The 27,204-nt window shown below is 41.8% G+C and overlaps 2 protein-coding genes across 7 annotated transcripts in view; one reads left to right on the top strand and one right to left on the bottom strand.

Annotated features, from left to right (window-relative positions):
- Positions 1 to 25,555, top strand: part of ERO1B (endoplasmic reticulum oxidoreductase 1 beta) — a 77,606-nt gene extending 52,051 nt beyond the window's left edge. Inside the window, exons 14-16 of one of the 6 annotated variants that reach the window (XM_047702361.1) lie at positions 796 to 929; positions 5,575 to 5,631; positions 25,210 to 25,555. In XM_047702361.1, the coding sequence (XP_047558317.1) occupies positions 796 to 929; positions 5,575 to 5,631; positions 25,210 to 25,396 (378 nt within the window). In that variant the 3' untranslated portion in view covers positions 25,397 to 25,555. Of the gene's footprint in view, positions 1 to 795; positions 930 to 5,574; positions 8,075 to 25,209 lie in introns of those variants that run through there. The other 5 variants (XM_047702360.1, XM_047702362.1, XM_047702359.1 and 2 more) reach the window with 5 other exon arrangements.
- GPR137B (G protein-coupled receptor 137B) overlaps positions 15,317 to 27,204 on the bottom strand; it is a 48,414-nt gene continuing 36,526 nt past the window's right edge. The window contains 2 exon segments of the mRNA XM_047702364.1: positions 15,317 to 16,875; positions 18,483 to 18,607. Coding sequence (XP_047558320.1) covers positions 16,764 to 16,875; positions 18,483 to 18,607 — 237 coding nt within the window. The 3' untranslated portion in view covers positions 15,317 to 16,763.

Here is a 27,204-nt window from a genome sequence, read left to right as displayed (position 1 = left end):
CTTAATTATCAGGCTTCCATCACTGAATTTATTTTAGTGACCAAAAGAAGACCATCTAGTCACAAAGAAAGTTGTGCCAAGAAGGCCCCATTCTCTCTATATGTATTCAGTGTAAAAAGGATTGTTTGATATTTTATCTTACTTTCTCACAAAGATGATAGAAAAATCAGGAGACAGAATTATTTTAATTATTTTAATACATCTTCTTTAGTTCTAATAACTGGTAAATTTTTAAGTGTAGTTATCACTAATAATTTCTAAGTTTTGAATTGTTAGGAGCTGTCAAGAATGCTTTCAAGGTGGGGCGCCTGGGTGGCTCAGTGGGTTAAGCCGCTGCCTTCAGTTTAGGTCATGATCCCAGGGTCCTGGGATCGAGTCCCGCATCGGGCTCTCTGCTCAGCAGGGAGCCTGCTTCCCTTCCTCTCTCTCTGCCTGCCTCTCTGCCTACTTGTGATCTCTGTCTGTCAAATAAATAAATAAAATCTTTAAAAAAAAAAAATGTTTTCAAGGTTACATATTGAATATTGTAATCCTAATGTGATATTTTCTAGGTTAAGAAAAGGCATTTTAGTAATTTATGTCCAACAAATGTTGAACTCTTCAGATTCCTTAACAGTTAAGATAAACTTATCATGCATAAGTATGAGGAAGTAGAAACTGTATTATGCAGTTTAACATTTTGGTGAGAAGTTCAGTTCACCTAAATTTTGTGACTCTCATCACAGCGGCTGCATATTCCTTTTAACCTTTATAGTAATTATTACATTAATTGTTATGTGTATCTATTTTCTTTAGACTCAGGGTTTAGGAACTGCCCTGAAGATACTATTCTCTGAAAAAGAAATCCAGAAGCTTCCAGAAAACAGCCCATCTAAAGGCTTCCAACTCACTCGACAGGAAATAGTTGCTCTTTTAAATGCTTTCGGAAGGTAAGAATGGTTTTCACAGTGAAGACTTGCTGGGTTTTGCTGGTTTCAGCAAACTTCAAAGATCATCTTCTTGCTAAAGTAGTTTGTTTTGCTTTATTTGGTCGACAGAGAGGAAGAGTTATATACTGTTGTATCCACACTCACAAGCCAGGGTCTCAGCAGGTCATGGGAAAAATTTAGTGTGAGATTGGCAGTGTTTCTGATAACCTTCTCAATTTTATGGGGAAGATACCCTAATATTCAGCTGGTTATAGCTTGGTCAAGTACAATAAGGGTCAGGAAAGGAAAGCTTGGTTGAGATGGTGATGAAAGAGAAGAGATTAAACCCCATTGCTTTTTTTTTTTTTTTTTTTTGAAGATTTTATCTATTTGAGAGACAGAGCAGATGCACACAGGAGCAGGGAGGTAGGGGCAGATGAGGAGGGAGAGAGAGAATCTCAAGCAGATTCCATCCAGCCCATCTCAGGGCTCGATACCATGACCCTGAGATCATCATGACCTGAGTTGAAACCAGGGCTTGGAAGCTTTCACTGAGCCACCCAGTGTGCACGCACTGCTCTTTATTTTTTAAGCTGAGGAGGCATTTTCCCTCTGTTCATTCTTAACCCCATTTTTCCCTGCATAGACCTATAGTTTACTTTTGGTTTATGCCACACATGGTTTCAAACAGAATATGAATTTGCCTGCAGAGATATATATGGTACCAACTAACGGAGGAATATAGAACAGAAGGAAAAGAATCCGAGAAAAATAAGAGAAACTATGCTGCCCTGGGAAATAAAAAGTCAAGGAAGAATTGTTTTTGTTTTTGTCTTTGTTTTTTAAGGCCGGGGAGCCAAGGGACACAGAGATTCTTTCTTTCTTTTTTTTTTTTTAAGATTTTATTTATTTATCTGACAGGCAGAGATCACAAGTAGGCAGAGAGAGAGGAGGAAGGCTTCCTGCTGAGCAGAGAGCCCGATGCGGGGCTCGATCCCAGGACCCTAAGACCATGACCTGAGCCGAAAGCAGAGGCTTTAACCCACTGAGCCACCCAGGTGCCCCTGTTTCTTATGTTTTCTTAACAAGCATTTGTGAGCTAAAAAGGGGCAGTGAAGTGAAAAATAAATTGTTCCTTCCCCATTGTGTATTTCTCCTGTTGTTGCCATGTATTTACAGCAGGCTGTGTAGGTTGGGATTTCAGGCATAAGCTAGGCGTAGGGTGTCCATCAGTAATTAGTACTTCCTGAAGAATTTCATTCACTCACTTATGAGGCCTGTAAATAAGATAAAACAGGAGAAATTGAATTAAATTTAGAGTATTTAAATGGAATTTAAGTAAAAAGTATTTTCAACAATTTACACATTTTAAATTCAAATAAGATTAAATTGAGAGAAAAACTGATGTTGACTTCCTCAGAATGTCTCTGAGTCTTAAAGAAAACATCCATAAAGGCAACCCCATAGGCTTCAGGTCTCCATCTAGAGTCTGGTATTTCCTTCTGCTGAAGGAAAGTGCAGAGAACTGGGCTCCGAGCCAGCCGTGCTGGAGTTCTGCAAGCCTGGGCCTGCTGTGCGCTGTCCACACGGGCTCGGGCGGGTCACTCGGCTCCCCTCCACGTGCTGTGAAGTGAGGGCAATAGAAAGCCTTCTCCAGAGTTAACATGAGGATGACCTGAGGTTCAATGTAAGTGCACTTTCCAAACTACAAGATGGCAGCTGGGGCTGTGATGCTGCTTTACAAACCCCTGGATGGCTGGTGCTCTTGTTTTTCAGTGCTTAAGATACTGTCTGTGAAAACTGTTCTTCTCCTAAGGGCAGTGACACTTGGAGTGGAATGCTTACACAAGTAAGGGTACAGCCTAATTTAATCTCCCCTTTTCCCCTCCAGGGAAAAACAAACACCAGTTTATCCATGTGCTAATTAAAGTTCTTAAAGTAATCCTCTTTCCCTGTCCCCCCCAGTTATAAAAATAATTCAAAGTCATCATAAAATTTTGGAAAAACGTATGAAAGCATAATTTAAAAATAATTATCCCCACCATCCTGGACTGTTTCAGCATTCGATGTATTTTTAATGTGTATTTTTATTTTTAATGTGTATTTTCCTTCGACTTGTAAGTAAAATATTTAGGTGTTTGTATGTATATGTTTATATATGTATGTGTTAACAGAGTTGAAAGCAATTTTTTTGTGTACTCTCCTGTTTTACTTGGCATTGTATCATAATCATTTCCTGATATTATTAAATTTTTTTCATAAACATTATTTTGTTTTTTGAGAAGAAACTGTAACATATTAGTTTTAGGTGCACAACATAATGAATTGATACTTGTATATATATTGTGGAACTTTCACCACAGTAAGACTAGTTAATATCCCCATCACACAGCTACAGAATTCTTTTTCTTGTGATGAGCTTTAAGGTTTACTTTCTTAGCAACTTCCAAATACATAAGCATTATTTTACTTTTTATTAAGCTTTAAATTCCGGTATAGTTAACATGGAGCGTAATACTAGATTCAGTTGTACAATACAGTGATTCAGCAGTTCCCCAAACACCCAGTGCCGCTCAGAAGTGCCTGCCTTCATCCCCAGGCCCCCCGCTGAGCTCCCCTCTGGGAACCATCAGTTTGTTCTCTGTAGTTAAGTGTCTGTTTCTTGGTTCGTAGCTCTCTCTTTTCACTATATGCCAATATTCTGTTACAAGGACATACCACAATTTACTTAGCCACTCTCCTTTTAATCTTAGTTGAGCCCTACTTTTTAATTTATATGGATTCTGTACATCTACTTTTTCCATAGAGAATGTTACAGTTTTTCTTAATAATTATTAATGGGATCTTTTCATTTTATCTTCTACCTGATTATCAGTCCTCCTGTCCTTAATTTGGCCGTCACCTTTGACTTCTCTGATCGTCTCCCATTTGTGTCTAAGTCAGACTTTGAGTGTACTTTTTCATTCTGAACACACCTCCTGCTGCTTACCTGGGCTCTCTTTTTTTTGTTTTAGGCCTTGGTCTTTTTACCGTATTTTCATATATATTTGACAGTTTTGTTTTTTTAAATAGGTACTTTAAGGTACAGCATATGATTTTACACATTTGTTTAATAATCATATTCTGTTGTTTTTCCTAATAATTAAAAACTGTCTGGATCCTTTCGTATTCTGATGATTAGAGTAAGAATTCATTTTCTGCTAATTCCAACTTGCAAGAGTAAAAAGAAAAGGTTGAAACTCTAGAGAGCACGGACTTTTTGAGAGGTTATATAATCATGAGACAGGATGAACTGGTGACCCTGAAAAATTACTTAATTTATTTCAGTCTCAGTTTTCCTCAAATTGGAACATCAGAGTTAATTTTATCTACTTTGTAGAATTTTTTTATAATGATTGAGAATATGTGTGTGATATGCTCAGGACAATTGCCTGACATACTAACCTCTTGGTATAAGAGAAGTTCTTATTTATTAAGTACTTAGACTAAAGAAAGAAGCTTAACACTGTGTACTACGTCATCTTATGTCATAGAAAGAAAAACATTAGATTTTTATCATATCAACCCTGAATTGTATGTTATCATTAAACTGAGCTTATAGAATTGTTTTTTTATTATTCCCATTCCAAAGTTTTACTTCTGGGCCTGGGCCCAAAAGCATGCCAGCATTCATTCACTCGTTCAGTAATTACTTATTATTAACACTGTAAATAGTGGTGGATGTAGGGCACAGGTATTCAGCAGTAGATAAAATAAACAGTCATTACCCCTGTGGAGCTAACATTACCCTCCATGTGGTCAAAACTCCATGCAACTTTGATTCCCCGAGAACTTAATGACAATTAGCCTGCTGTTGATCGGAAAAGCGTTACTGATAATACAGTCATTTAGCACATATTTCATATGTTGTATGTATTATATGCTATATTCCGAAAACAAGATAAGCTGGGGAAAAGGAATTGTTAAGAAAATCATAAGAGAAAATACATTTTGGGCACCTGGGTGGCTCAGTGGGTTAAGCCTCTGCCTTTGGCTCAGGTCATGATCCCAGGGTCCTGGGATCAATCAAGCCCCACACTGGGCTCTCTGCTCAGCAGGGAACCTGCTTCCTCCTCTCTCTCTGCCCGCCTCTCTGCCTACTTGTGATCTCTGTCTGTCAAATAAATACATAAAATCTTAAAAAAAATAGAGAAAATACATTTATAGTCCTATCTTTATTGAAAAAAATCTGTGTAAGTGCCCCACACGGTTCAAACCCATAGTGTTCAAGGGTCATGTGTAGGGTGTTTGGGGGACAACAACGAAGGAGTGGACATTTGGAGAGGAATGTGCAGAGTGAACTTATAAGACCACTTGTAAATGATTAGAGATTCTTTATTGTAATGAGTTATTCGTATCACTGTTGCCATCATTAATCTAGAATCTACTGATAACAAGTACCTGGCTCCCTCTGCCCCTTCTAACCCAAGAGTGAAGAACTGCAGCTGGGTGTTTCGTCAGTCTTTAATAAGTAATTACAGCACACGCATTTAAAAATGGAAGTTTTATTGGTTAGTGTTGTATATATTCTTTTATTTTGAATTTTGCTTTCAAAATAAGAAGAGTATCTTATTTGAAATATGTACACACATGAACTATACTGATACGTTCTTTTTTTCCTCTATAGGCTTTCTACAAGTATAAGAGAGTTACAGAATTTCAAAGTCTTACTGCAACACAGTAGGTAATAAAGGCTTTTCTATGTCTAATTAGAGACATAATCTGATTGTGTGAAGCCTGTTGGTCTTGGACATTCAGCAGAAGGAGACTAATCTTCAAAGACATGAAGAAGGAATTCTGAACTCTTAAGGAGAAAATTCAAATGTTCACTTGAATATTTATGATTTTTAATAGATTGTCAATTAGAGATATTTATAAATGAAGTATATACTTTTAAAACATGTAAGTTATACTAATTCTGTGTTTAATTTCATGTTTCCATCTGTTGAATATTCTGCTATTCTGTTTGTTTAGAATTGTTTTTTTCTTATTCTGTTCTTTATTTCCAGTTGTCGGACTTAAATGATCATCCTAATAAACACTGTTAGCAGTCTGTTATGGAAAAGGAGAGCTAGAGAACAAATGTTGCTTCGGATTAGGACCAGTGATAAAAATTTCTCAGTGACTTTTGGGTTCTTAGCCTTGCCTGATGTCACCTTCTGTAACCCGGAAGTGTCAGTGTGATGAACGGTCCTTTCAGTGTGTGGTTACGGAGGGACTGAAGAATCCTTAGGACTTCAACTTCAGTTTCATTGGTTTTCAGTTAAGATTTTTAGTTGCTGCTGTTGTTGCTGTTTTGTTTTGGTCTAAAGGCCCTGCTTCAGTAAAGGCAAATGTGTACTATCCCTTCCCTTAGCTGCCCAGCCAGACAGCCCATGTGTGTCATGGGCTGCTCCAGAGGGTTCTTTACTTAGAACCCATACTATGTATCCATTTCTTTTGATTTTGCATTTCTTTGTCCTGTCTCTAATTTTAGAAAATTTTTGTCTACTTTGAGAAAAAAAATTTGCATAAATATGTAAGTTTCACTTTGATAAAATTTGAATATATGGACTTATAATGCCACTTTAAAACAGTATACATAAAATTCACCCTTTTGAGTGTTTTTGTTTTTTTTTTTTAAAGGATTTTATTTTAGAATACAATCTATGCAATCCTCTCTCAACCTGAATTTCTTTGGCAGGTTATTTAAACAGAGTTCAAGCCTCGTGAAGCTTCCCCTCTCCCTACCTTTCTTTTCATTTTGGTTCATCCTATATAAATGGGACTTTGTGTGACTTGTACCAACAGATGACCTTCATGTCCTAAGCTCATTTTCTAAAGCTGAGATTTAAATATCCTCCAATATTTAAAGTATTCTTTTAAAAGCTGTTAGAGATAGAATGTGATTAACTTGGAAGGAGGCATCTGTGAAGTAATGCGGGTACAAAACCTAGAGTTTCTCCTTCGACTTCAGTCTTTTATGAAGTAAGTGCTCTTAAACCCACACCTTACCTGCCAGAGTCTGAAGCGTGTTCCTCCATGACTTAGTGGTGTATTTTAAACTGTCTTTAGTCGGCTCACCCCTCTTTTAAAAATATTTGGTCATCCCTTGGAGGGATATGGTTGAAAGGTGTAAAGTCTCACTAATTATTTTCTTGCCCAATTTCAACCTTTATAGACCCAGGGTTTTTTTGTTGTTGTTGATGGTGGTGACTTTTTGTTTGTTAAGTTGAATAAAACAGGCTTGATTGGAGCCTTCTCCATTTCTTCATTTTTAGGGATGTAAGTATTGTGTGTAGGAGAGGGGAACCTTAAGGTAAACTTGTCTAAAAAGTGAATAAGTAATCTTGCTGGTAAATTAAAAAGAATTATTCTTAGTGTTTATTCAGAGTTTAAGAAAATGTGAAAGCTTTGCACTTTGTCTATTATTACTGTAAGTTTAAAAATCTTTTTAGTAGTGTTACTTCACTGTTCCCTCAGTGAAAAGCTATTATTTAAATTCTGTTAACCAGAGAAAATCCTTGGTCATTTCCAGTGATTGTTGTTTTTGTTTTTGTTTTTTTTCTTTACTGTGATTTGTTTCAAGCTTAGGAAAAAGTTGTATATTAGAATGAGTTCTAGGAAACTAAAAGGTTAATATTAAAAGTTCTTCTCCAGTGTCTAATGAATTTTTGTGCCACCGAGAAAATAAATGAATGAAGTATTCTTAAGCTGAAATTTGACTAACTCGATTTTACCACAGATTGGATTGTCGGGGGGGAGCCTACATTTTTGTGTCCGTGTGTATTTCTTAAATGATTGTATAGGTGTAGGACTGTTTTGTAGCCTGGTGATACTGTATGATCTTTGTGATATAACCTGTTTTTCTATGTCCCAGGCCCTTTGTCATGCAGAGACGCTAGAGAACTGACTGCCTTGTGCAAACGCTTGGCTGGTAATTCCTCTCTCGTTTTGTCTTGATCTCATCACCTAATTTCAAAGTCCAGCACTTAATAATATAACTGACAGAAATGATTGTACCAGCTGACAGAGTCATGAAAATGAAGGAAAAGAATTCCTTCCTTCAATGGCATGAGTTTTTTTTTTCCTTAAGTGGCATCTATGTAAGTTAGAAATACTATATATTAAAATTGGTGAAATTTGAATGTTTCTCCTGTGTTCATTCTTAGATTACAAAGATCAGACAGAATAGTAAAAGTTTTCCCAGTTTTGGAATTTGATTAAGTCAAATGCTGTGACATTGTAACATTGTGAATTTACTCGATACTTGTAGTCCCTGTATGACCATGAAACACTGCCAAATTCTCCAACTTTACCCAGGTGCCAGTGTAAATAAGAAAGGACAGATATTTTTTTTTTAAGATTTTATTTATTTATTTGACAGACAGATCACAAGTAGGCGGAGAGGCAGCCAGAGAGAGAGGAGGAAGCAGGCTCCCCGCTGAGCAGAGGACCCAATGTGGGACTCGATCCCAGGACCCTGAGACCATGACCTGAGCCGAAGGCAAAGGCTTAACCCACTGAGCCACCCAGGCGCCCCAGCAGGACAGCTGTTTTGATCTTCATCAGCATTGCCTTCAGCTGGAAGTTTGGGAACAGTTTAAGTTTATAGTAAACCTTTCAGCAGAATGCAGAGTAAAGTATCTGCAGAAACCGTAGCTGGTCACGCGAGTGCACAGACCGGTCATGTGGTGTCATGGAAATTTTCTGGTAAAACCACACACGCAGACACATACACACAGGTGAGCGAGTGTTCTGGTTTAACGTCGACAGGTGCGGCTTTGATTCTGAACTCCATTTGTTCAACTAATTTGTTGTTGTGCCCACCAGACTGTAGCGAATGTGAGTTAAATAAATGTTTCTGCAATTTTTCTTTTTTGTTCCGTTCCCCCCTTTGAAATGATCCCACTCAGGAGCTGAGGATTTGATTATAACTTGTGGAGAGTGGAGGAAGTACATAAGGAGTGTGAGCTTGTTTCTTACCGTGGCAGGCGTCGGCAGCCACTGTCGGAAGGGCTTTCTATGGGTTCCTTAATCCTCACAGCTGCGCTAGTGGGACTAGTTGGCAGGTATAATTACTAGCCCGTTTTTTAAGAAAACTGAGGATAGTAGTGACTAACTCGTTTGTAGTCACAAACTCTAGGTTGTGGGGCTAGAGTTTAAAACCAGAAAGTCTGGGGCGCCTGGGTGGCTCAGTTGTTAGCGTCTGCCTTCAGCTCAGGTCATGATCCCAGAGTCCTGGGATCGAGCCCCACATCCCTGCTCGGCGGGAAGCCTGCTTCCTCCCCTCCTACTCCCCCTGCTTGTGTTCCCTCTCTCGCTGTGTCTCTGTCAAATAAATAAAATCTTAAACAAAAACCAAAAAGTCTGACCCCAGGTCCTTAGCTAGCATGTCCTGTATCTGTGTTACTACATAAGTTGGCTTATTACTATACCACTAAAAACTGGGGACTTTTAGTATCTTCTGATGTGTGCAGAGTCGTAAGGCTTTTTAAATCTCCTTTATTTTTCAAATAGGTAATACATTCGCATGGTTCAAAGACCAAGAAATAGGAAAGGCTATACAGTGGAATGTCTTCCTGTCCTCGGCCCCTTGGTCATACTGCATATCTCCCCCAACCCCTCGCCCCGTGTCTCGGTTCTTGGTTCCTTATGTTTCCATCCATACATTTTTAGGCATATACAAACAAATACAAATGTAAAGTCTTAGTTTTACCCTCTCATTTTTACCCAGAGTGGCACCCTATACATACCATTTGCTTTTACTCACTCTAGTTTTCATGGTAGTCTTCCCACGTCCCTAGACAGCTTAAAGTTTTCTTTCCTTAGCAACTGCTTGGTATTCCATTCTATGAATGTATAATTGTTTAATTAACCAATCCCCTATTAATGGGCATTGGATTATTTCCACACCTTGTATATATGTCATTTCACACATACATAAATATGTACTTGTAGAATAAAGTCCCCAAAATAGAATTTTGGAGTCACAGACCATGATAGTAGAGTATTTCCCTCCCTAGAGGCAGTTACTGGTCCTCATATCCACCTGCAATTAAAGACCGCACCTGCTAACCCACCCCCGTTGCTTCTGTAGACATGGGCTTGATGTTTGCCATTCTGATCGATACAAAATTACATATCATTGTGTTTTAGTTTCTATTTTTCATACAAATGAGGTTGACTCCCTTCAACATGTTTAAGATCCAACTGTAGTTACTTGTGTTCATAATGTTGCCCATTTTTCTACTGCACTGTTGATCTTTTATCAGTTTCTAGGAGTACTGCTTACAGATGGTAATCCTTTGTGATGAGCTCTAATTTTTTTTTTCCCCAGTTTGGTGTCTGTCTTTTGAATTGTTATGATGGTTTTTGTTATGCAATTTTTTTTTTTTTTAAGTTTCTCAGTTTCTCAGTGTTTTCGGACTTTGAGTCATAGTTCGAACACCTTCCTCTCACAGCAGTAATTCACCTACAGTTTCTTTTAGAGCTTTCATGATTTTTTCAATCTACGTTTTGATCCCTTTTGAGTGTGTCCCTCAGTGTAGGGTGTAAATTATGGATGCAGCCTAATTAGGCTTCGTAGGTGGTCACCCAATTATTACAATACCATTGACTGGACAGTCTGTCCCGTCCTCCCTGGTTTGCGATGCTACATTTATCGTATATGACATTGCACACGGCATTAGCTCCGCACCGGGGTTGGTTCTCTGTTTCACTGGTCTGTTCACTCAGACACCAGGACACACAGTCATTTTAATTACTCAGGGTCTGTGGTTAAATATCTGGTGTGCTGGTCCCCTCTTCTCTCCATACCCTACTGCCCTTTTTTTTAAAAAAGATTTTATTTATTTATTTTACAGAGATCACAAGTAGGCAGAGAGAGAGAGAGAGGAGGAAGCTAGCTCCCCACTGAGCAGAGAGCCTGATGTCGGGCTTGATCCCAGGACCCTAGGACCATGACCTGAGCTGAAGGCAGAGGCTTTAACCCACTGAGCCACCCAGGCGCCCCCCTACTGCCCTTTTTAAAAGCAGTTTTCTTTAGCTGGGCTTGAGTATTCCGTATGAGCTTTAAAAAAAATTCTTTAACCTATAGATCATGCTGGAACTCTGCCCCGTTCAGTGTTTGCTCTTGAGTTGCACTTTTAACCACTGTAATGTGTCCCTATTCTCTTAATTTTATACTTTATCAGATAAAGATCTTTTTTTTTTTTTTTTTTAAGATTTTATTTGTCAGAGAGGAGAGCGAGCGAGCACAGGCAGACAGAATGGCAGGCAGAGGCAGAGGGAGAAGCAGGCTCCCCGCCAAGCAAGGAGCCCGATATGGGACTCGATCCCAGGACGCTGGGATCATGACCTGAGCCGAAGGCAGCTGCTTAACCAACTGAGCCACCCAAGCGCCCCCCTACTGCCCTTTTTAAAAGCAGTTTTCTTTAGCTGGGCTTGAGCATTCCGTATGAGCTTTAAAAAAAATTCTTTAACCTATAGATCATGCTGGAACTCTGCCCCGTTCAGTGTTTCCTCTTGAGTTGCACTTTTAACCACTGTAATGTGTCCCTATTCTCTTAATTTTATACTTTATCAGATAAAGATCTACTTTTTACTTCCTGTTGTGTTATTTCAGGATTCTGTTTGCCGGTGCCCAAACACGCAAGGGCAGAGACAGGACGGGAGGTGCCTGTTTAGACAGAATTTTATCTCAGTGCTTCTGTTTTAAGATTGAGTTCTCAGATCATTCCCAGAGACTATCCTTATGTAAAGTCCTTATGTCCTTTTTAATTCCATTATGAATTCTCTACCCAAAAGTTGGATATCTGAGAAAACAGGGATAGGCCCTTACATGAGTATTATAGTTGCCTAATCCATACTCCGTGGATGAAAATGCAAGTGAAAGAAGTTACCTTAAAAAAAGAAAGACACGGCCTACCACAAGAACAGGATTTGACCATTCACTGTTGTAGACACTGGGAACATAGCAGTGAATAAAACAGATATCCCTGCCATTAGGCAGCTTATGAATTCTGTCACCTAACTAGGCTGGGTCTGGTTCACAGTGAGAGCTCACCAGAGAGGAACAGAGCAGCTGAAGAGGAACAGCTAATGGAAACCTGTTCAGTGAGACGATGCTCTCAGTGTGAGTGAAATTTAGTGTCCGCTTAATGGTGCCAACCCGTTGTCGCAGACTAAAACCATCAAACTAACTTTCCTGGGTCAGAGTCTGCAGTTCTTCAGCCAGCACCTGGGTACATTATGTCCCTTTCCACATGGATTTCCTTCACAGAAGATACCTCTAAATGGTAAGTGTTCTCCCTTGGGTAGGTATTGAGTCTATAGACCTAAAGCCTAGGCTCTGGGCTAGTGAATTCATTACAGGGACAGCCAAGGATCCGCAGCAACACAAAATGGCCCTGGCAAACCATCTGTTTAACCCAGACATGCCTTTTTATATCTCAATTAATGCCTTAAAGGAACACCATGACTAGGGACCAGAGGGACAGTTGCAGGTTAATAAGATTCATGGGAAATTGAGGTTCAGAGAAAGGGAAGGACGTTGAAGCTGACATGGACTAAAGAGGAGGAAGTCACAAATCTAGATGGGGAGGCGTTTGGTCTGTTCCGACTACACCAAAGTTCAGAGGCAGCAAATACGTTCTGGAGGTCGTGTCTAATGCTCCAAGTAGTCGGGCAACCAGGATGCAAAAGGGAAGACCAGTCTGGAGGCTACAGGGGTATTAACCTGTTTCTGGAAAAGTAGAGGACAGGTTTCAGTCCCAGGTCAAGGAACAGATGAAAGAAATCCGGCATTAGAGGAAACAGGCAGATACCACTAGGAGCTGCTGAGTCAGTGGATTTGAATCTGAGGACTTTGATCCCTACTTGATGACCCAGGCAGAGCTCTGCACTGAAGGAACCCAGGTCAGTGCCTAGGCGCAGAGAGCCGCACAGAGATCTAGGTTGGGGGCATGGGTATAGCTTTGGCATACTTCCCGGTATTCTGAGCCATTAGTGCAAGGGCTTTCCATATATCCCTACTGGGCTGTAAAGTAGGGTTAAAAGAGGGATGTGGCTGAATTTACAGACTGGCAAACCCCTAGTCGTCCCAGCATCTGGCATGTAGTAGGCACTTGGTAGACACTGACTGAACTCCACTCCCTTCATTCCTTTTAAATGTTTCCTCACTTGGATTAGAGTTTTTGATGAGAATTCCACTTTTTAGCCTGATCCTTTCCAGCAGCTCCTCTGGACCATGAGAAGTCTTAAATAGCATTATGCACAGTTAGAACTTTTTTAAATAAAATTCTCCCCAGGACAAAAAATGGAAAAGTGTATTAGATATGTCTTCAATCAGACCTGCACTTGTCTAGATTTTATCATACAGTCCCCTAAAGTGAAGACTTTTTAATAAAGTTTCTCCAGTTGGAAATGCTAAAAAACCAAATATTTAGACCCATTTAATTCTTTTTTTTTTTTAATTTTTATTTATTTGACAGAGAGAGATCACAGTTGACAGAGAGGCAGGCAGAGAGAGAGAGAGAGAGAGAGGGAAGCAGGCTCCCTGCTGAGCAGAGAGCCCGATGCAGGACTCGATCCCAGGACCCCGAGATCATGACCTGAGCCGAAGGCAGCGGCTTAACCCACTGAGCCACCCAGGCGCCCCAAGACCCATTTAATTCTAATGTAAGTTTACCCTTATTAAAAAAAGATTCATTCTAAAAAATAAAAATTCTAGTAATATCTACTATAAATATAAATGAGAACCTTTTTCTCTAAGCACTTTTCATGCTCTGGAATTTAGTGCTTGTTCTCTTGGAATTAATGCTTGTTCTCTTAATAGGAATTAAGTGTTCAAGGAATTAAAGAGCAGTTCTAATGGGTTTTGAGTAAAGAGAATATTTGGGGACACACTAGTGAATGTGCCTGATGATCTACACCGCTAAACATGGTAACCAGCATAGTTTTAACAACACACCTGATGCATCCAAGAACGAACTGGCATAACCATGATGTGTGTACTGTAAAAGTCAAAGAAAAACTCCTTACAGTCCACAGGTCCCTGTGTAACATACTCTGGATGTTGTAATCAGTGGCTCAGCTAAATGGGTTAATTGTAGAAAGAAAGAGCCAGTGCAAGATATCTACACAAATCAGTTGGCATTTTTAGACAATTAACCTGCAGAAGAAGACCCCTTTTATGCCTATTTCCAACAGGTGTCTAGAAATACTCACATGCAGCCTTTAGTGTTGAATCAGATTTAGTACAAAATTTCCAGTGACACTGCCTCTTCCCCATATATTTTTAACTTTCAAGTGACCAAGGTTTTAATTTCATTATGTTGCTTTAAAACAGGACATTTTCGGGGTGCCTGGGTGGCTCTGTGGGTTAAAGCCTCTGCTTTTGGCTCAGGTCATGATCCCAGGGTCCTGGGATCGAGCCCTGCATCGGGCTCTCTGCTCAGCAGGGAGCCTGCTTTCCTTCCTCTCTCTGCCTGCCTCTCTGTCTACTTGTATTCTCTGTCAAGTAAATTTAAAAAAAAAAAAAAAGGACATTTTCGGTGTTTTATAACCAGTAATCTCTGTTCTTTGCCTTCTTTGGGCCTTTAATATTTCACATTAAGGAGAAGTTTTGTTAGTGAACCTATTTAACACCGTAACACAATTAGGAAACTGAAGAAATTTTAATTTCCCTTTTCATACCTACCATACCTATAATGTTTCACAGGGTACATATGGTCATTTACTATGAGAAAAAGATTAATCCAATCCTATTAATATTCTAGATGTGTTTACAATACTTGTGTTTAAGCAAAACTTTTTAAAAAGGGAAAGAGAAAAATAAGCTCTTAGAACATTTTTATCCTTTCCAATAAGAAAATAGTTCAAATAGTAGCAGCTTTATCATAAAAATAGATTATGGCTTTCATCACTTAATGCTGGTTATTGCGACTTTCCTGCCAGTAATAACAGGATAATGTGTTGATACAGCATGAGTGTAATAATTGGATGATTTTAGTGATTTTTTAATTACTGTATTTTTTAAAATATACCTACCCTTGAATGACCTAATTGAAGTACTTTCTGAAAGCATGATTTAAAGTTTTTAAGTCTATGCTTGGTCTGCCTTTAAATTCTCCTAAGTATTAGTTAACAAAGATAGCATGACAAGTAGGGTGTTCTTAAAGCTATTTAGAATAATAACAACTTACAATATTTTAAGGCAACCCAAATAATCAGTGCAAATTTTGCTTCAGTCTAGAATTTGCTCTGACAGTCACTATTTTCAGTGACATGTGACGCCAATTCTTCCATATACTGAAAGGCAAGAACACTATGTTGGATGATGCAGGATAAAGGCATTCTGAACAAATGAAAAACCCAGTCACAAGCCATTTTTTACAACTTGAGATGGCAATTTTAATCACCATCAAGAGAAGTAGACTTGATCTCTGTGAAATCAATGCCCAGAGAGAAATCCTTTCTGAAGACCATAATGAGAAATAAGAGATACCGGCAATGGGTTTCATCCTGAAGGCAGAGCATAACTGTCTGTCCGTCTGCTCCTCCTCCTCCTGTCCCGAGCAGTGAGATTTCCTAGGCAGAGCAGATCACGTCTCTCTGGTAACCATCCTTCCTCCAGTACCTTCTGTTTTACAGAAAATCCGAGCATTTAACCTCCCTGACACAGTTTCCCATCGTAGGCAGTGGTACCTGGATAGATCTTGGAGGTTTTAGACTTGCACCGTGGCGGGAGTCCCAGCTGAGTTCATTGAAGCCGTCGTCTGGAATGTGCCTCTTCACGTGGCCAAGGGACAGGAATCGTGCTCCTGCGTACCAGGGAGCAACTCCCGTTTTAAAGCTGCTATTGCCAGTAGCCTGATTTCGGAGCTACTTAGAAATGCAGGCCGTTATTTTAAATACGGTGGGAAAGTGCAGGAAGACTGAGGACTGCGTACAGCCTGCCGGATGGAGGGCGGAGAACCTCTCCTCCGCTTCTGGACTGGAATGAACGGTCCGTGATTTGGGAAAGGTGCCGTTGTGGGAAGGACTGAGGTAACGGAGCCTAGATTTCCCTGGGCGGAAAAACTAGGCAAAGGTTCTGAATACGGCAGAGAAGGCTTAGCAGTGTGGGTCAGCTCTATCTCTGCTTCTAAGGGATCCACTTATGGCTGAAGGGTACACATTAGGGCCCTGCTCAAAGGAGTACCACATTTTTGTCAAAATTTAGATTCTTTTCTTTAGATTCCGGACCTTAAAGAACTCGAAGGAAGGAGCCAATTACCTTGTCTGTAGTCTGTTGATAATCTGCTACAGTATAACTTAACACTGGAGTCGAAACTGGCTTTCTAGATGTTAGCTGGGTTTCGAATCTACCCGGCTCAGCCCCTGCACCACCTGAAGAGGTAAGGATCTGAAGATACGTTAGTCCGAAAGCCTGAAACAACCATCAGACCATGTACTGTGGACTTTTAAAGTGGATTATGCATAAAAGTCCGTGCAAACTACAAACATATATTGCAATAACATTCTCAAAAAATCCTAGTATATATTTTAGCATTATTATTTAAGTTATGTAAAATACATCTTTATAAAAGTACAGTTTTTTTAAAAGTTTAAATTATACCCACTGAAATAGGCAGCCAGGCTCACTTTTTAGTACTAAAATAAGATTTTATCAATCTAAATTATTGCTTAGTCCTACGGAGCCATTAGAAACCTGTAACAAAAACCAAGTCCTATTTCTTAAGGAAAAGTGCCTTAGAAAAATTCAGCTGTCATGAAGTTAATCTCTTTGAAGGTCTTCACTTGAGGAATCTTCCACAGAATTGTTGACTGATACTACCCATGGCTTGGTTTGTCAGGATCCAAAACTGGGTCTGGTTGGAAAGTTCCCACTGGTGCCAGGAAGCTGTTAGTTTGTTGTCCCCAGTCATAGTAGTCTGGAGCAAAACTTGAAAAAAGAGATAGTTTGGTGACTTGAAACATTATACTTTCTATCAATGACCTCTCTATTTTAGTTGGACAGAACTGGGATTTTGTATAAATTGTAGATAATCCCAGTTTTTAAAGTGGCTTCTTGAAGCCCACATGCAGTGGCTACAAGTTCACCTACGTAGTGAATTCAGGGCTCCTGGGTGGCGGAGTCGGTTAAGCATCAAGCATCTAACTCTTGATTTTGGCTCAAGTCCTGACCTCAGGCTTGAGAGATAAAGCCTTACTTGGGCTCTGTGTGTACAGCCTGCTTATGATTCCCCCTGCCCCTACTCAGGCTTGCTCACTCTAAAACAAAACAAAACAAAAAAAACACTGAGCTCCACAGAGCCTAGAAGCATAGTAATACTAGAACCATAAACCAATCACTACATGTAACAAAATATTTTGCCAAAAAATCGTATTTGGTACGTCTGGAAAAATAACTTCTGTGTGTCAGCTTTATCATCTGCAGAATACTAGCGATCTCAGTACCTGCCTTGCTGGGCTTCTGTGAGTTAATACCTATCGAGTGCTTAGAACAGTACCTTAATACACAGTAAGCACTCACTAGTGTGCATCTCCTTATTCTCCTCCTGCAGGGAGTGGAAGGGGGATCTTCTACCTCAGGAGAGAGGGCACTCGGCTCTAGGCTGCCTTGGGCAGATGGGGGGATAGGGCTGCTCCCACGGGCCCCAGAAGGACGTGCAGTGGGGTAACTGGGTAAGAGAGCAGTGTTGGGGTGAGGGGTTGAGCAGCTCTGGACCTCAGGAGTCCTTGTTTACTGGTCTGCTTCCAGACCTCTGTGTTCTGCACATCTGCTGGCTTGGTCTGTGCAGGGCTGCATTTTCTCTTCTCCAAGCACCATCTTACATTCTTTCTGGTTCCCTGCTCCCTTGTCCACTGAGAAAGCAGGATACCCTCCCAGCTTCTCTGTTCTTGGGTCCCCAAACAAGGGCTCTTTTCAGAGCTCTTTTAAAGTTTTCCAAGGACATTCACTGTTCATAATAAGGAGCAGAAAAGCCAGGCTATCTTCTCTTGTATCATTCCACCTGGGACTGGGGGGTGGTTTATATTAAAATGTTAATGACTGCTTTTAAAGGTACAAAGGATGGCCAACAATAAGCTTTCACTTGCCGGAAGCCTCCCTTCCCCAGGAACTGCACCAGATCCTGGAAGCACAAGCAGAGAGTGGAGGGAGCTCAGGGAGCCCTGGGTCAGCCCTTGTTGCTTCTCTCTGCTCTGCTCACCCTGAAGGCCCACCTTCAGGGTGGAGGAGGAGACAGGCAGGAGGAGGGGACATAATGACCACTGGGCCATGGAGGGTGGCTGAAGTGTCACAGGAGAGCGCAGGGAACCCCAATAGCACCCACCGCTCCTGTCCGCCACACACCTATGGAAGCAGAATCCTGGGAGTGGGGCGCTACTCTGGTGACACTTTGTCTCGTTCTCAGGGGCTTCCCCTCCATTTCCTGTGTGCCTCACCCTCCCTCTGACTCCAGGGATTTTCTCTTGGACTGAACCGATTTCATGGGTGCCATGCTCAGCCTCCTCACCGTGTCTCTCTACCACAAACCAGGGTCTTACCTTCCCTGAAGTCCCTGAGGGGCAATGTTCCAGGCAAGGTCATCATCACTATCGTATCTTCGAGGATTGTCAAAGAAGTAAGATCTGGGACTGAATCCATGGCTGGGGACCATTCCAGGGTTGCTCTAGAAAGACAATTAATTGTTCAGTGTGCTCGAGACAAAGATAAGATCTCTCTGCAGATGCTGTTCTCATCTCAAAGGAGGATGGACCTGTTCCGCTACAGTGCTCGTTTCAGTTGTGTTTATATTTGAGAGAAGTTATCTTTTTCTTTTCTCAGGATGGACAAAGTCTTCTTTCAGAGTTCCGCGTGCAGCCATGAATTACCATCGTTTTAATCCCTTACTGAAACACAAGGCGATGCCCAAATTAACCAAATTAGATAGTCCCAAAGTAGCTATAAAACCATATAGTAATGTGGATATTTGCAAGCTAAAATAATGAAATGATCATAATGATCAAATAAGTTTCCATTTCCTGCTTCTATAATCATTTCCCCCGTTTCTGTCCTCAAGCTGAGTTCACCATTCAAAAAATTTCAAATGGTTTCAAGTAAGCAGAAGATCAAAACTGTCTTATAAGGCAACTCAAAGCTGGCATAAAATCCCGAATTTGTTTGAGGTCCTTGGACCTATTGTCAGTGGTCTATTTTAAAGTTAAACAAGGGTATGAAACAAGGTTGCTCGCTATACCATGAGTATTGATACGGAAACTCCTCCTTTTCTAAGACTAATCTAGCCAAATACAGGAAACAAAATATATCCTAGATAAGGTGGGATGCCTGAAAATTTACGATTTGCAGCAGTTCAAGAATGTCCACGTAAAAGAAAGAAGTTGGATCCTAACCTCATTACACCTATACAAAAAGTAACTCAAAATAGATCGAAAATCTAAATATAAGAGTAAAAACTATAAAATTCTGGGAAGAAAATATAGGGACAAATCATGTCCCAGGATTTGGCAAAGGATTCTTGAATAGACACCAAAAGCATAAACAACGAATATAAAATTCACCAAAATTAAAAACTTCAAAATACCATCCAGAGAATGAAAAAAACGCCACAAGAAGGGGAAAAAATATTTGCAGAATTGTATCTAACAAGGGACTTAGATCTAAAATACATAAAGAACACTTAAAACAATACAACTCAATTAAAAATGGGCAAAAGATCTGGATAAAGATACAAATGTCCAATAAGTACATGAAAAGATGCTTGACCTCATTAGTGATCAAGGCGAAAGGCACAGCCATCCAGGACATCTAGAATCAAAACCTCCATAACAAGTGCTGGGGAAGAGGAGGACCCAGAAGCCTCCTGCCCTCCCAGCACGAGCAGATGGCACACAGCACACCCACTGTGAGAAACAGTCTGGCAGGTTTTTTTAAAAAAGTGCAGCCCTAACTTCCAGGAAGATGGCAGAGAAGGGCCCTATGCGCACCTTGGCGCATGGACACAAGGATAACATGTCCACTTAAGTCACCCAGAAAATGACCCGAAGACCACAACGCCATGGAGAGAAGATGAGGGTGGGTGGGGAGAGCGGACACGTGGTTGGGAGCTTAGGGGCCAAGGCCACCTGCAGCCAGGAAGGACCAGAGCACACAGGGAGGGGAGACGACAGATCCTCACGCCTGGGAGCCTGCAGGGCACGAATTCCCATAACATTTGTCTGCAAACCAGGGGGGCCAAATTCCGCAAGTTCCTACAACCACTTGGAACTTAAAGCCTGGAACTTTAAAAACCAACAGGCTCCGTTCTGGGGAGGCTGGGGGGAGAGCAGAGAAGCAGCAAGGGCAGTTTGAGAGAGATGGGAGAGCGAGTTCCTCACTGATCTCAGAGCCCTGACCAGAGGGACAGACTTCCCCCGGAGACTCCTCCAGGAACAAAGGAGCTGGCAGGCACCACTGCCCCGCCCGGCCCCCACGCAGAGCCTGGACGGGGCCAGCATCCAGTATGTAACCTGCTCACATGGTACCCTGTCCCCCAACCCCGCAGCTGGACCTGCCTCAGCCCTGGTGTGGCGGGTCCCCTCCCCAGAAGACCATGCAAACCTTGCCAACGTGCCGTGTCCCCGTTGAGGGTTTTGCAGGGCCTCGGTCCCAGCAGCAGCCGTGGGTCACCTCCCATGGAGGATGCTCGCTCCCTGTTAAAAATGCACACCCTGCGCGTGCCCTGCAGAGCGGCCCTGGCCAGCCTGTCAACTCGGAGCTGTGGGCACCCCTGGCAGAGTGCCGGCGCGCAGAGCGGGCACTGCCCATCCCACTCGCACACTTCGTGGAGCGGCCCGGGCTTGGCGGCAGGGGCGCCACCCCTCTGTAAGAGGACAGGGCCACCTTGCCGAAAGTGTGCACCCCACCTCCTACCTTCAAGAGCTGGAGAGGTCGCGGACTATCTGCACAGAGACAGACACCACGAATTACATAAAATGAGCAGAGGACTGTGTCCCAAATGAAAGGACAAAACCCCAACAAAAGACCTAACTGAAACATCTGACCAATAGGAACTTAAAGTAACATCATAAAGGACTCACTGGACTTGAGAAAGGGGGGAGGACATCAGCGAGACCCGTAATACGGAGATAAAAAAGAATCAGGGGGCAAGAACACATGACACTTAAAGCACACCTGGTGTAACAGCTCACGGGCGAGAGGAAGATGGAAAGCAAGCTGAGGGGTGAGGAAAAACACGGAAATGAGAACAGATTCTGAAGCCCAGTGACTCCATCAGGCATAGTAACCGTGGCACTACAGGGATCCCAGGAGAACAAGAAGAGAAAAGGGAGCAGAAAATTTATTTGAAGAAAGAACAGCAGAAACCTTTCCACGCTGAGGGAAGAAACAGAGATCCAGATCCGGGCGGCACAGAGACCCTTCAAAACAAATTAACCCAAAGAGGTCCACGCCATGACACATGGTAATTACGATGGCAAAAAATACAGCTAAAATTTTTTTTAAAGCAGCAAGAGAAAAAAAGACCATTACATATAAGGGAAACCCCACAACACTATCAGCTGCTTTTTTAGCACAAACGTTGTCGACCAGAAGGGAGTGGCGTGACATACTCAAAGTGCTGAAAGAGGAAAGTCTGCAGTCAAGAGTACAAACACTCCTATAATTTGAATGGAACCACCAATGACCCCAAACAGTCAACGCAATCTTGGAAAAGAAAAACTGTAGGTATCCCAATTCCAGACTCCAAGTTCGATAACAAAGCTGTAGTCATCAAAACTATGGGACTGGCACAAAATACACATATGTTGGGGCACTTGGGTGGCTCCGTTGGTTACGCATCTGACTCCTGGTTTCACCTTGGTCATGATCTCAGAGCTGCGGCATCGAACCCCACATCAGGCTCTGCCGTCAGCACGGAGTCTGCTTTCCGTTCTTCTCCTTCCTCTCCCTCCTTTTCTGCTCCTCCCCCAGCTTACAGGGGTTCACCCTCTCTTCTCTCTTCTCTCTCTCTCAAACAAAAAACAAAAAATAACAGAACAGAAAATCCAGACATAAACCCACAATTATATGGTCAATTAATCTCCAACAAAGAAGGTAAGGACATGCAATGAGAAAAAGTCTCTTCAACAAATGGTATTAGGAAAACTGAACCACTTTCTTACACCATACGCAAGAGAAGCTCAAAATGGATTAAAGGCCTAAATATGAGACATGAAACTGTAAAAATCCTCTAAAAGAGCACAGGGAGTCATTTCTCTGACACCAGCCACAGCAACATTTTTCAAGACATGTCTCCTTTGGCAAGGGAAAGAAAAGCAAAACTAAACTACAGGGACTTCATCAAAATAGAAAGCTTCTGCACAGCAAAGGAGACCAACAAAACTAAAAGCCTACTCACTGGGAAAATAATGGGTTACCATCTAAAACATATAAATAATTTATACAACTCAACACCCCAAAAAACAAATAATCCAATTAAAAAATGGACAGAAGACATGAACGGACATTTCTCCAAAAAAGACAAACAGATGGCCAACAGATGCATGAGAAGATACTCAACATCACTCATCCTCAGGGAAATGCAGATCGCAACCATGATGAGAGATCACCTCACACCTGTCGGAGTGTCTAAAACCAACAACACAAGAAACAACAGATGCTGGCGAGGATGCGGAGAAAGGGGAACCCTCCTACACTGTTGGTGGGAATGCAAGTTGGTACAGCCACTGTGGAGAACAGTGTGGAGGTTCCTCAAAAAAGTAAGAACAGAACTACTCTACAAATCCAGTAATTTCACTACTGGGTATTTACCAAAATAATACAGAAACACTAATTTGAAGGGATACCTGTACCCCTATGTTCATAGCAACATTATCTACAATAGCCAAACTGTGGAAGCAGCCCAAGTGTCCACTGATGGATGAGCAGATGAAGATGACGTGGTGTACATATACAGTGGAACATTCCTCAGCCATCAAAAGAATGAAATCTTGCCATGTGCACCCACATGGATGGAGCTAGAGAGTATAATCCTAAGCAAAGTAAGTCCAAGAAAGATAAATACCACATGATTTCACTCATATAGAATTTAAGAAACAAAACAAATGAGTAAAAGAAGAAAAAAAAAAAAAAGAACAACCCCCAAAACAGACTCTTAACTACAGGGAACAAACAAAGGGTCACCAGAGCACCAGAGGCGAGGCTGGTGGGGGATGGGGAGCTTCATGAGGAGAAGTGGGAGCCACTTGTCCTGATGAGCCGTTAGGGATGTGTGGAAGGACAGAGTCACTGTACCGTCCCCCTGAAACTAACACAACACTGCATGTTAACCACACTAGAATTAAAAAAAAAAAATTCAATATAGAGTTACCATATGACCTAGCAACTGCACTCCTAGATATATACCTAAGAGACATATTTTATTTATTTATTTTTTATTTTTTATTTATTTATTTATTTTTTTTATTTGACAGAGAGATCACAAGCAGGCAGAGAGGCAGGCAGAGAGGAGGAAGCAGGCTCCCCGAGAGAGCAGAGAGCCCGATGCGGGGCTCGATCCCAGGACTCCGAGATCATGACCTGAGCCGAAGGCAGCGGCTTAACCCACTGAGCCACCCAGGCGCCCCGACATATTTTATTTTTAAGTTTGATTTATTTGAGAGACAGAGAGAGAAAGTGTGCCTGTGGGGGGGAGGGAAGGGGCAACATGAGGGAGAGAGAGAAACCCCAACAGACGCCACGCTGAGCAGGGAGCCTGATGTGGGGCTCAACTCTTGGGACCCTGAGACCATGACCTGAGCCTAAACCCAGAGTCCGATGCTTAGCTGAGTCCCCCAGGCACCTCGGAAGACATGTGCACACAGAAACCTACACACGGATGTCTAGAGCAGCACTGCTCCTAGGAGCAAAGAACTGGAAACAAGATGTGAGACCACCATATGACAAAGTATTATTCTGCCATAAAAAGGAATAAGGTACTAATACGTGCTATGACACACATGAACCCTGTGCAAGGAGGCAGCCGGGGGAGAGGCGTGTTCGCAGCAACTGCGTTGCGCATCCAGACGGTCCGATCACAGCTGAAGAAAGTCCCCACCTGCAACGGGCTCTTTTAAAGTCCAGGAACAGGAGTTGGATTATAAATCGCCCCACCCACCCACGCAGAGGAATATCAGACTGTTTTTTTCTCCAAGCAATTACAGGAATTACAAATAGCGGTAAGATTGTTGCCGAGTCACACACAGCAGCAACTTAGTTTCTCCAGACCTTACGCCAAAGAAAGCCACAGTGCAGCCCAGTAATTATCCTTATGGACTCGGGAGCCAGACTGCCGTGGTGCGATCCCAGCTCTGCCTCTGACAAGCCCCATGATCTGGAACCTGTTTCCTCATCTGAGTGTGATAATGGTTTCCAGCTCAGAGGCTGAGTGTGAGCATTAGAACACAAAATATATCTAAAGTGCCATTCCGCACCATGCCTGGCACACGGAAGCGCTCCACCATGCCTGGCTCACTTGACCAAATTCTACGCGACCAGACGGACTTCCTTCCAGGAGTCTCACCTAAGGAGATTTCACGAACACCCCAAGCCCAATCTGACACCCACATTCCTTGCTAATGAGATTTCCTTCCTGAGTAGAAAAGGGAAAAATGTTTTTCTATTTAGGATTATGCCTTCCTCCTACTGAAGTCACTTCCTTGGGGTAAATCAGGAGAAAACATTGTTCAGAGCACAGAGAATCATTTTAATTCACGACTAAGCTGCTGTCCATGGAGGCTTAGCCTCAGTGTGTCCCTGAGATCTGTTCCGGCACCTGCAAGGTTGTAACTATTTTTGTAATTAGTGGGTTAAGACGTGACTTGCCCTTTCCACGGTCTCAACACCAGCGCAGATGGTATGCAAGCCTGACACTCCGGCTGTTCTGCAATGGTGGCACCAACCACCCCGGCCGACCCTGGATTGCCCACGGCTACACCATCAGTTAGAGGCCGTTTTCCTCGAGAATGCCTTTGCTAGGGGTGCCTGGCTGGCACCGTCAGTTACGTGTCTGACTTGATTTCAACTCAGGTCGTAACCTCAAGGTCATGAGATTGAGCCCCGCACAGGGCTCCACACTTGGTGGGGAATCCGCTTAGACTCTCCGCTCCTGCCCACCACACCTGCCTGCATACACTCTCTCTCTCAAAAATAAATAAACCTTAAAAAAAAAAAAGCTGTAACAAAGCCCTAAACAATATTAGTTATATTAAATCTCAGTCTCTGTGTTTTTAATAGGTTACATGACAACACGGGAAGTACGCACATAGCGCATCTACTGTGCAGAAGCTGTTTTCAGGGAAAGACCTCGTGCAGCTGTTTGGGTCATAGCTACATTTCTTCATGCCACTTCACAACTCTTACAAACCAGGCTTTTTCAGACATGAGTGTCTGGCAGACCCTGTCTCGAAAGTATCTGAAGTGAACTGTCAGACGGGTGGACAGTATTTATCATTGATCAAATATGAGCTTTTCAGCAACAATGAAAAAGCTTTGGAAAACTGGTATCCCCCACCACGAGCCACAGGGCATCCCAGGACTTCAAAGATTCTCCTGAAATGATCAGTGGTGATATTTAATGAGTGAATTTTAATGTCTGAAACACCAGTATTTTCCAAGTGACCAATATAAAAAGCCGTGCGTGGGTAGAAGATCCATTCAAAATGCAAGATAAACCGAGGGATGTTAGTGTTGACACAGTCTGAGGAGTTTACTGCTATGGTTTTAGATTCCACACTGCAAGTGACTGTTAGGAAACCACAACTCATTCACTTTTGATGCACTTCAAAGAAAAATATCCATAATTATGTTAAAGGGTATTAAATTACTCTACCTTATTGCAAATATGTATTTCTGTAAGGCTGGATTTTCCTCACATACCCCATCAAAATAATGTATCACAACAGACTGAATGTAGAAGCAGACAGAACCCAGCTGTCTTCTATTAAATCAGATACGAAAAAAATCTGAGAATTTTACAACAATGCTACTCTCCTACTTTGTTTTGGAAAAACGTTCTTTTTCAGAAATAAATTTTATGGTAACATATAATGGGTTTATTATTTATAGAGAATTAATTTTTTAAAAATTTTACACACACGCACACCCCTCTCCAAACAAGAGCTTTTGTAGGTCCTCAATAATTTATCAGTGTAACATTGAAGAGTTGAGAATCTTGAAAAAGAAGAACACAGCAGAAGGCATCATGCTCCCTGGTTTCGAATGATATTACAAAGCTACAGTCATCCAAACAATATGATACTGGCATAAAAACAGACACACATATCAATGGAAGAACAGAGTGCCCAGAAAGAAATCCACACTTACATGGTCAAGTGCTTTACAACAAAGCAGCCATGACTATATAATGGGAGAAATGACAGCTCTTTCAATGAAGAGTGCTGGGAAATGGTCAGCCACGTGGAAAAGAATGAAACTGGACCACTGTCTTCTTATACCACCCACAAACATTAACTCAACGTGGATTAAACACTTGAACGTAAGAACTGAAACCATAAAACCCCTGAACGAAAACACAGGTGGTAAGCTCCCTGACGTCAGTACTGGGGATGATGATTTAGATTTGACACCCAAAGTAAAGGCAACAAAAGCAAAAATAAACACGTAAAGCCACATCAAATGAAAAAGCTCCAACACAGTAAAGGAAACCATAACAAAATGAAAAGGTAACAGACTGACTAGGAGATGTTTGTAAATCATGTATCTGATAAAGGGTCAATACCCAAAACATATGAAGAACTCCTACAACTCCACGGCAAAATATAATCCAATTAAAAAATAGGCAAAGGACCCGAACAGACATTTTTCCCAAAGACCTACAGATGGCCAACAGGTACATGAAAAGATGCTCAACATCGCTCACCATCAGGGAAATACAAATCAAAACTACAGTGAGCGATCACCTCATGCCTGTCAGAATGGCTGAAATTGGAAGAAAGGAAATAACCAGTGTTGGCCAGGATGTGCAAAGGAACCCTTTCACACTCGCTGCTGGTGGGAACGTAGATGGGCTCAGCCACCGTGGGAAACAGCAGAAGGTCCGCAGAAAAGTAAGAATAGACCCAGCCTGTGATCCAGCAATCCCACTTCTGCATTTATCTGAAGGAAATGAAAACATTAATCTGACAGGATATCTCCACCCTCGTGTTCACCACAGCATTATTTACAAGAGCCAAGAGACAGAAATGACCCAAAAGTCCATCAGTGGATGAA

The sequence above is a fragment of the Lutra lutra genome, chromosome 14, assembly GCF_902655055.1.
Source record: "Lutra lutra chromosome 14, mLutLut1.2, whole genome shotgun sequence".
NCBI classification, from domain to species: Eukaryota; Metazoa; Chordata; class Mammalia; order Carnivora; family Mustelidae; genus Lutra; species Lutra lutra.
Note: the sequence above shows the minus strand (reverse complement) of the source record. Positions and strands in the feature narration are given on the sequence as shown.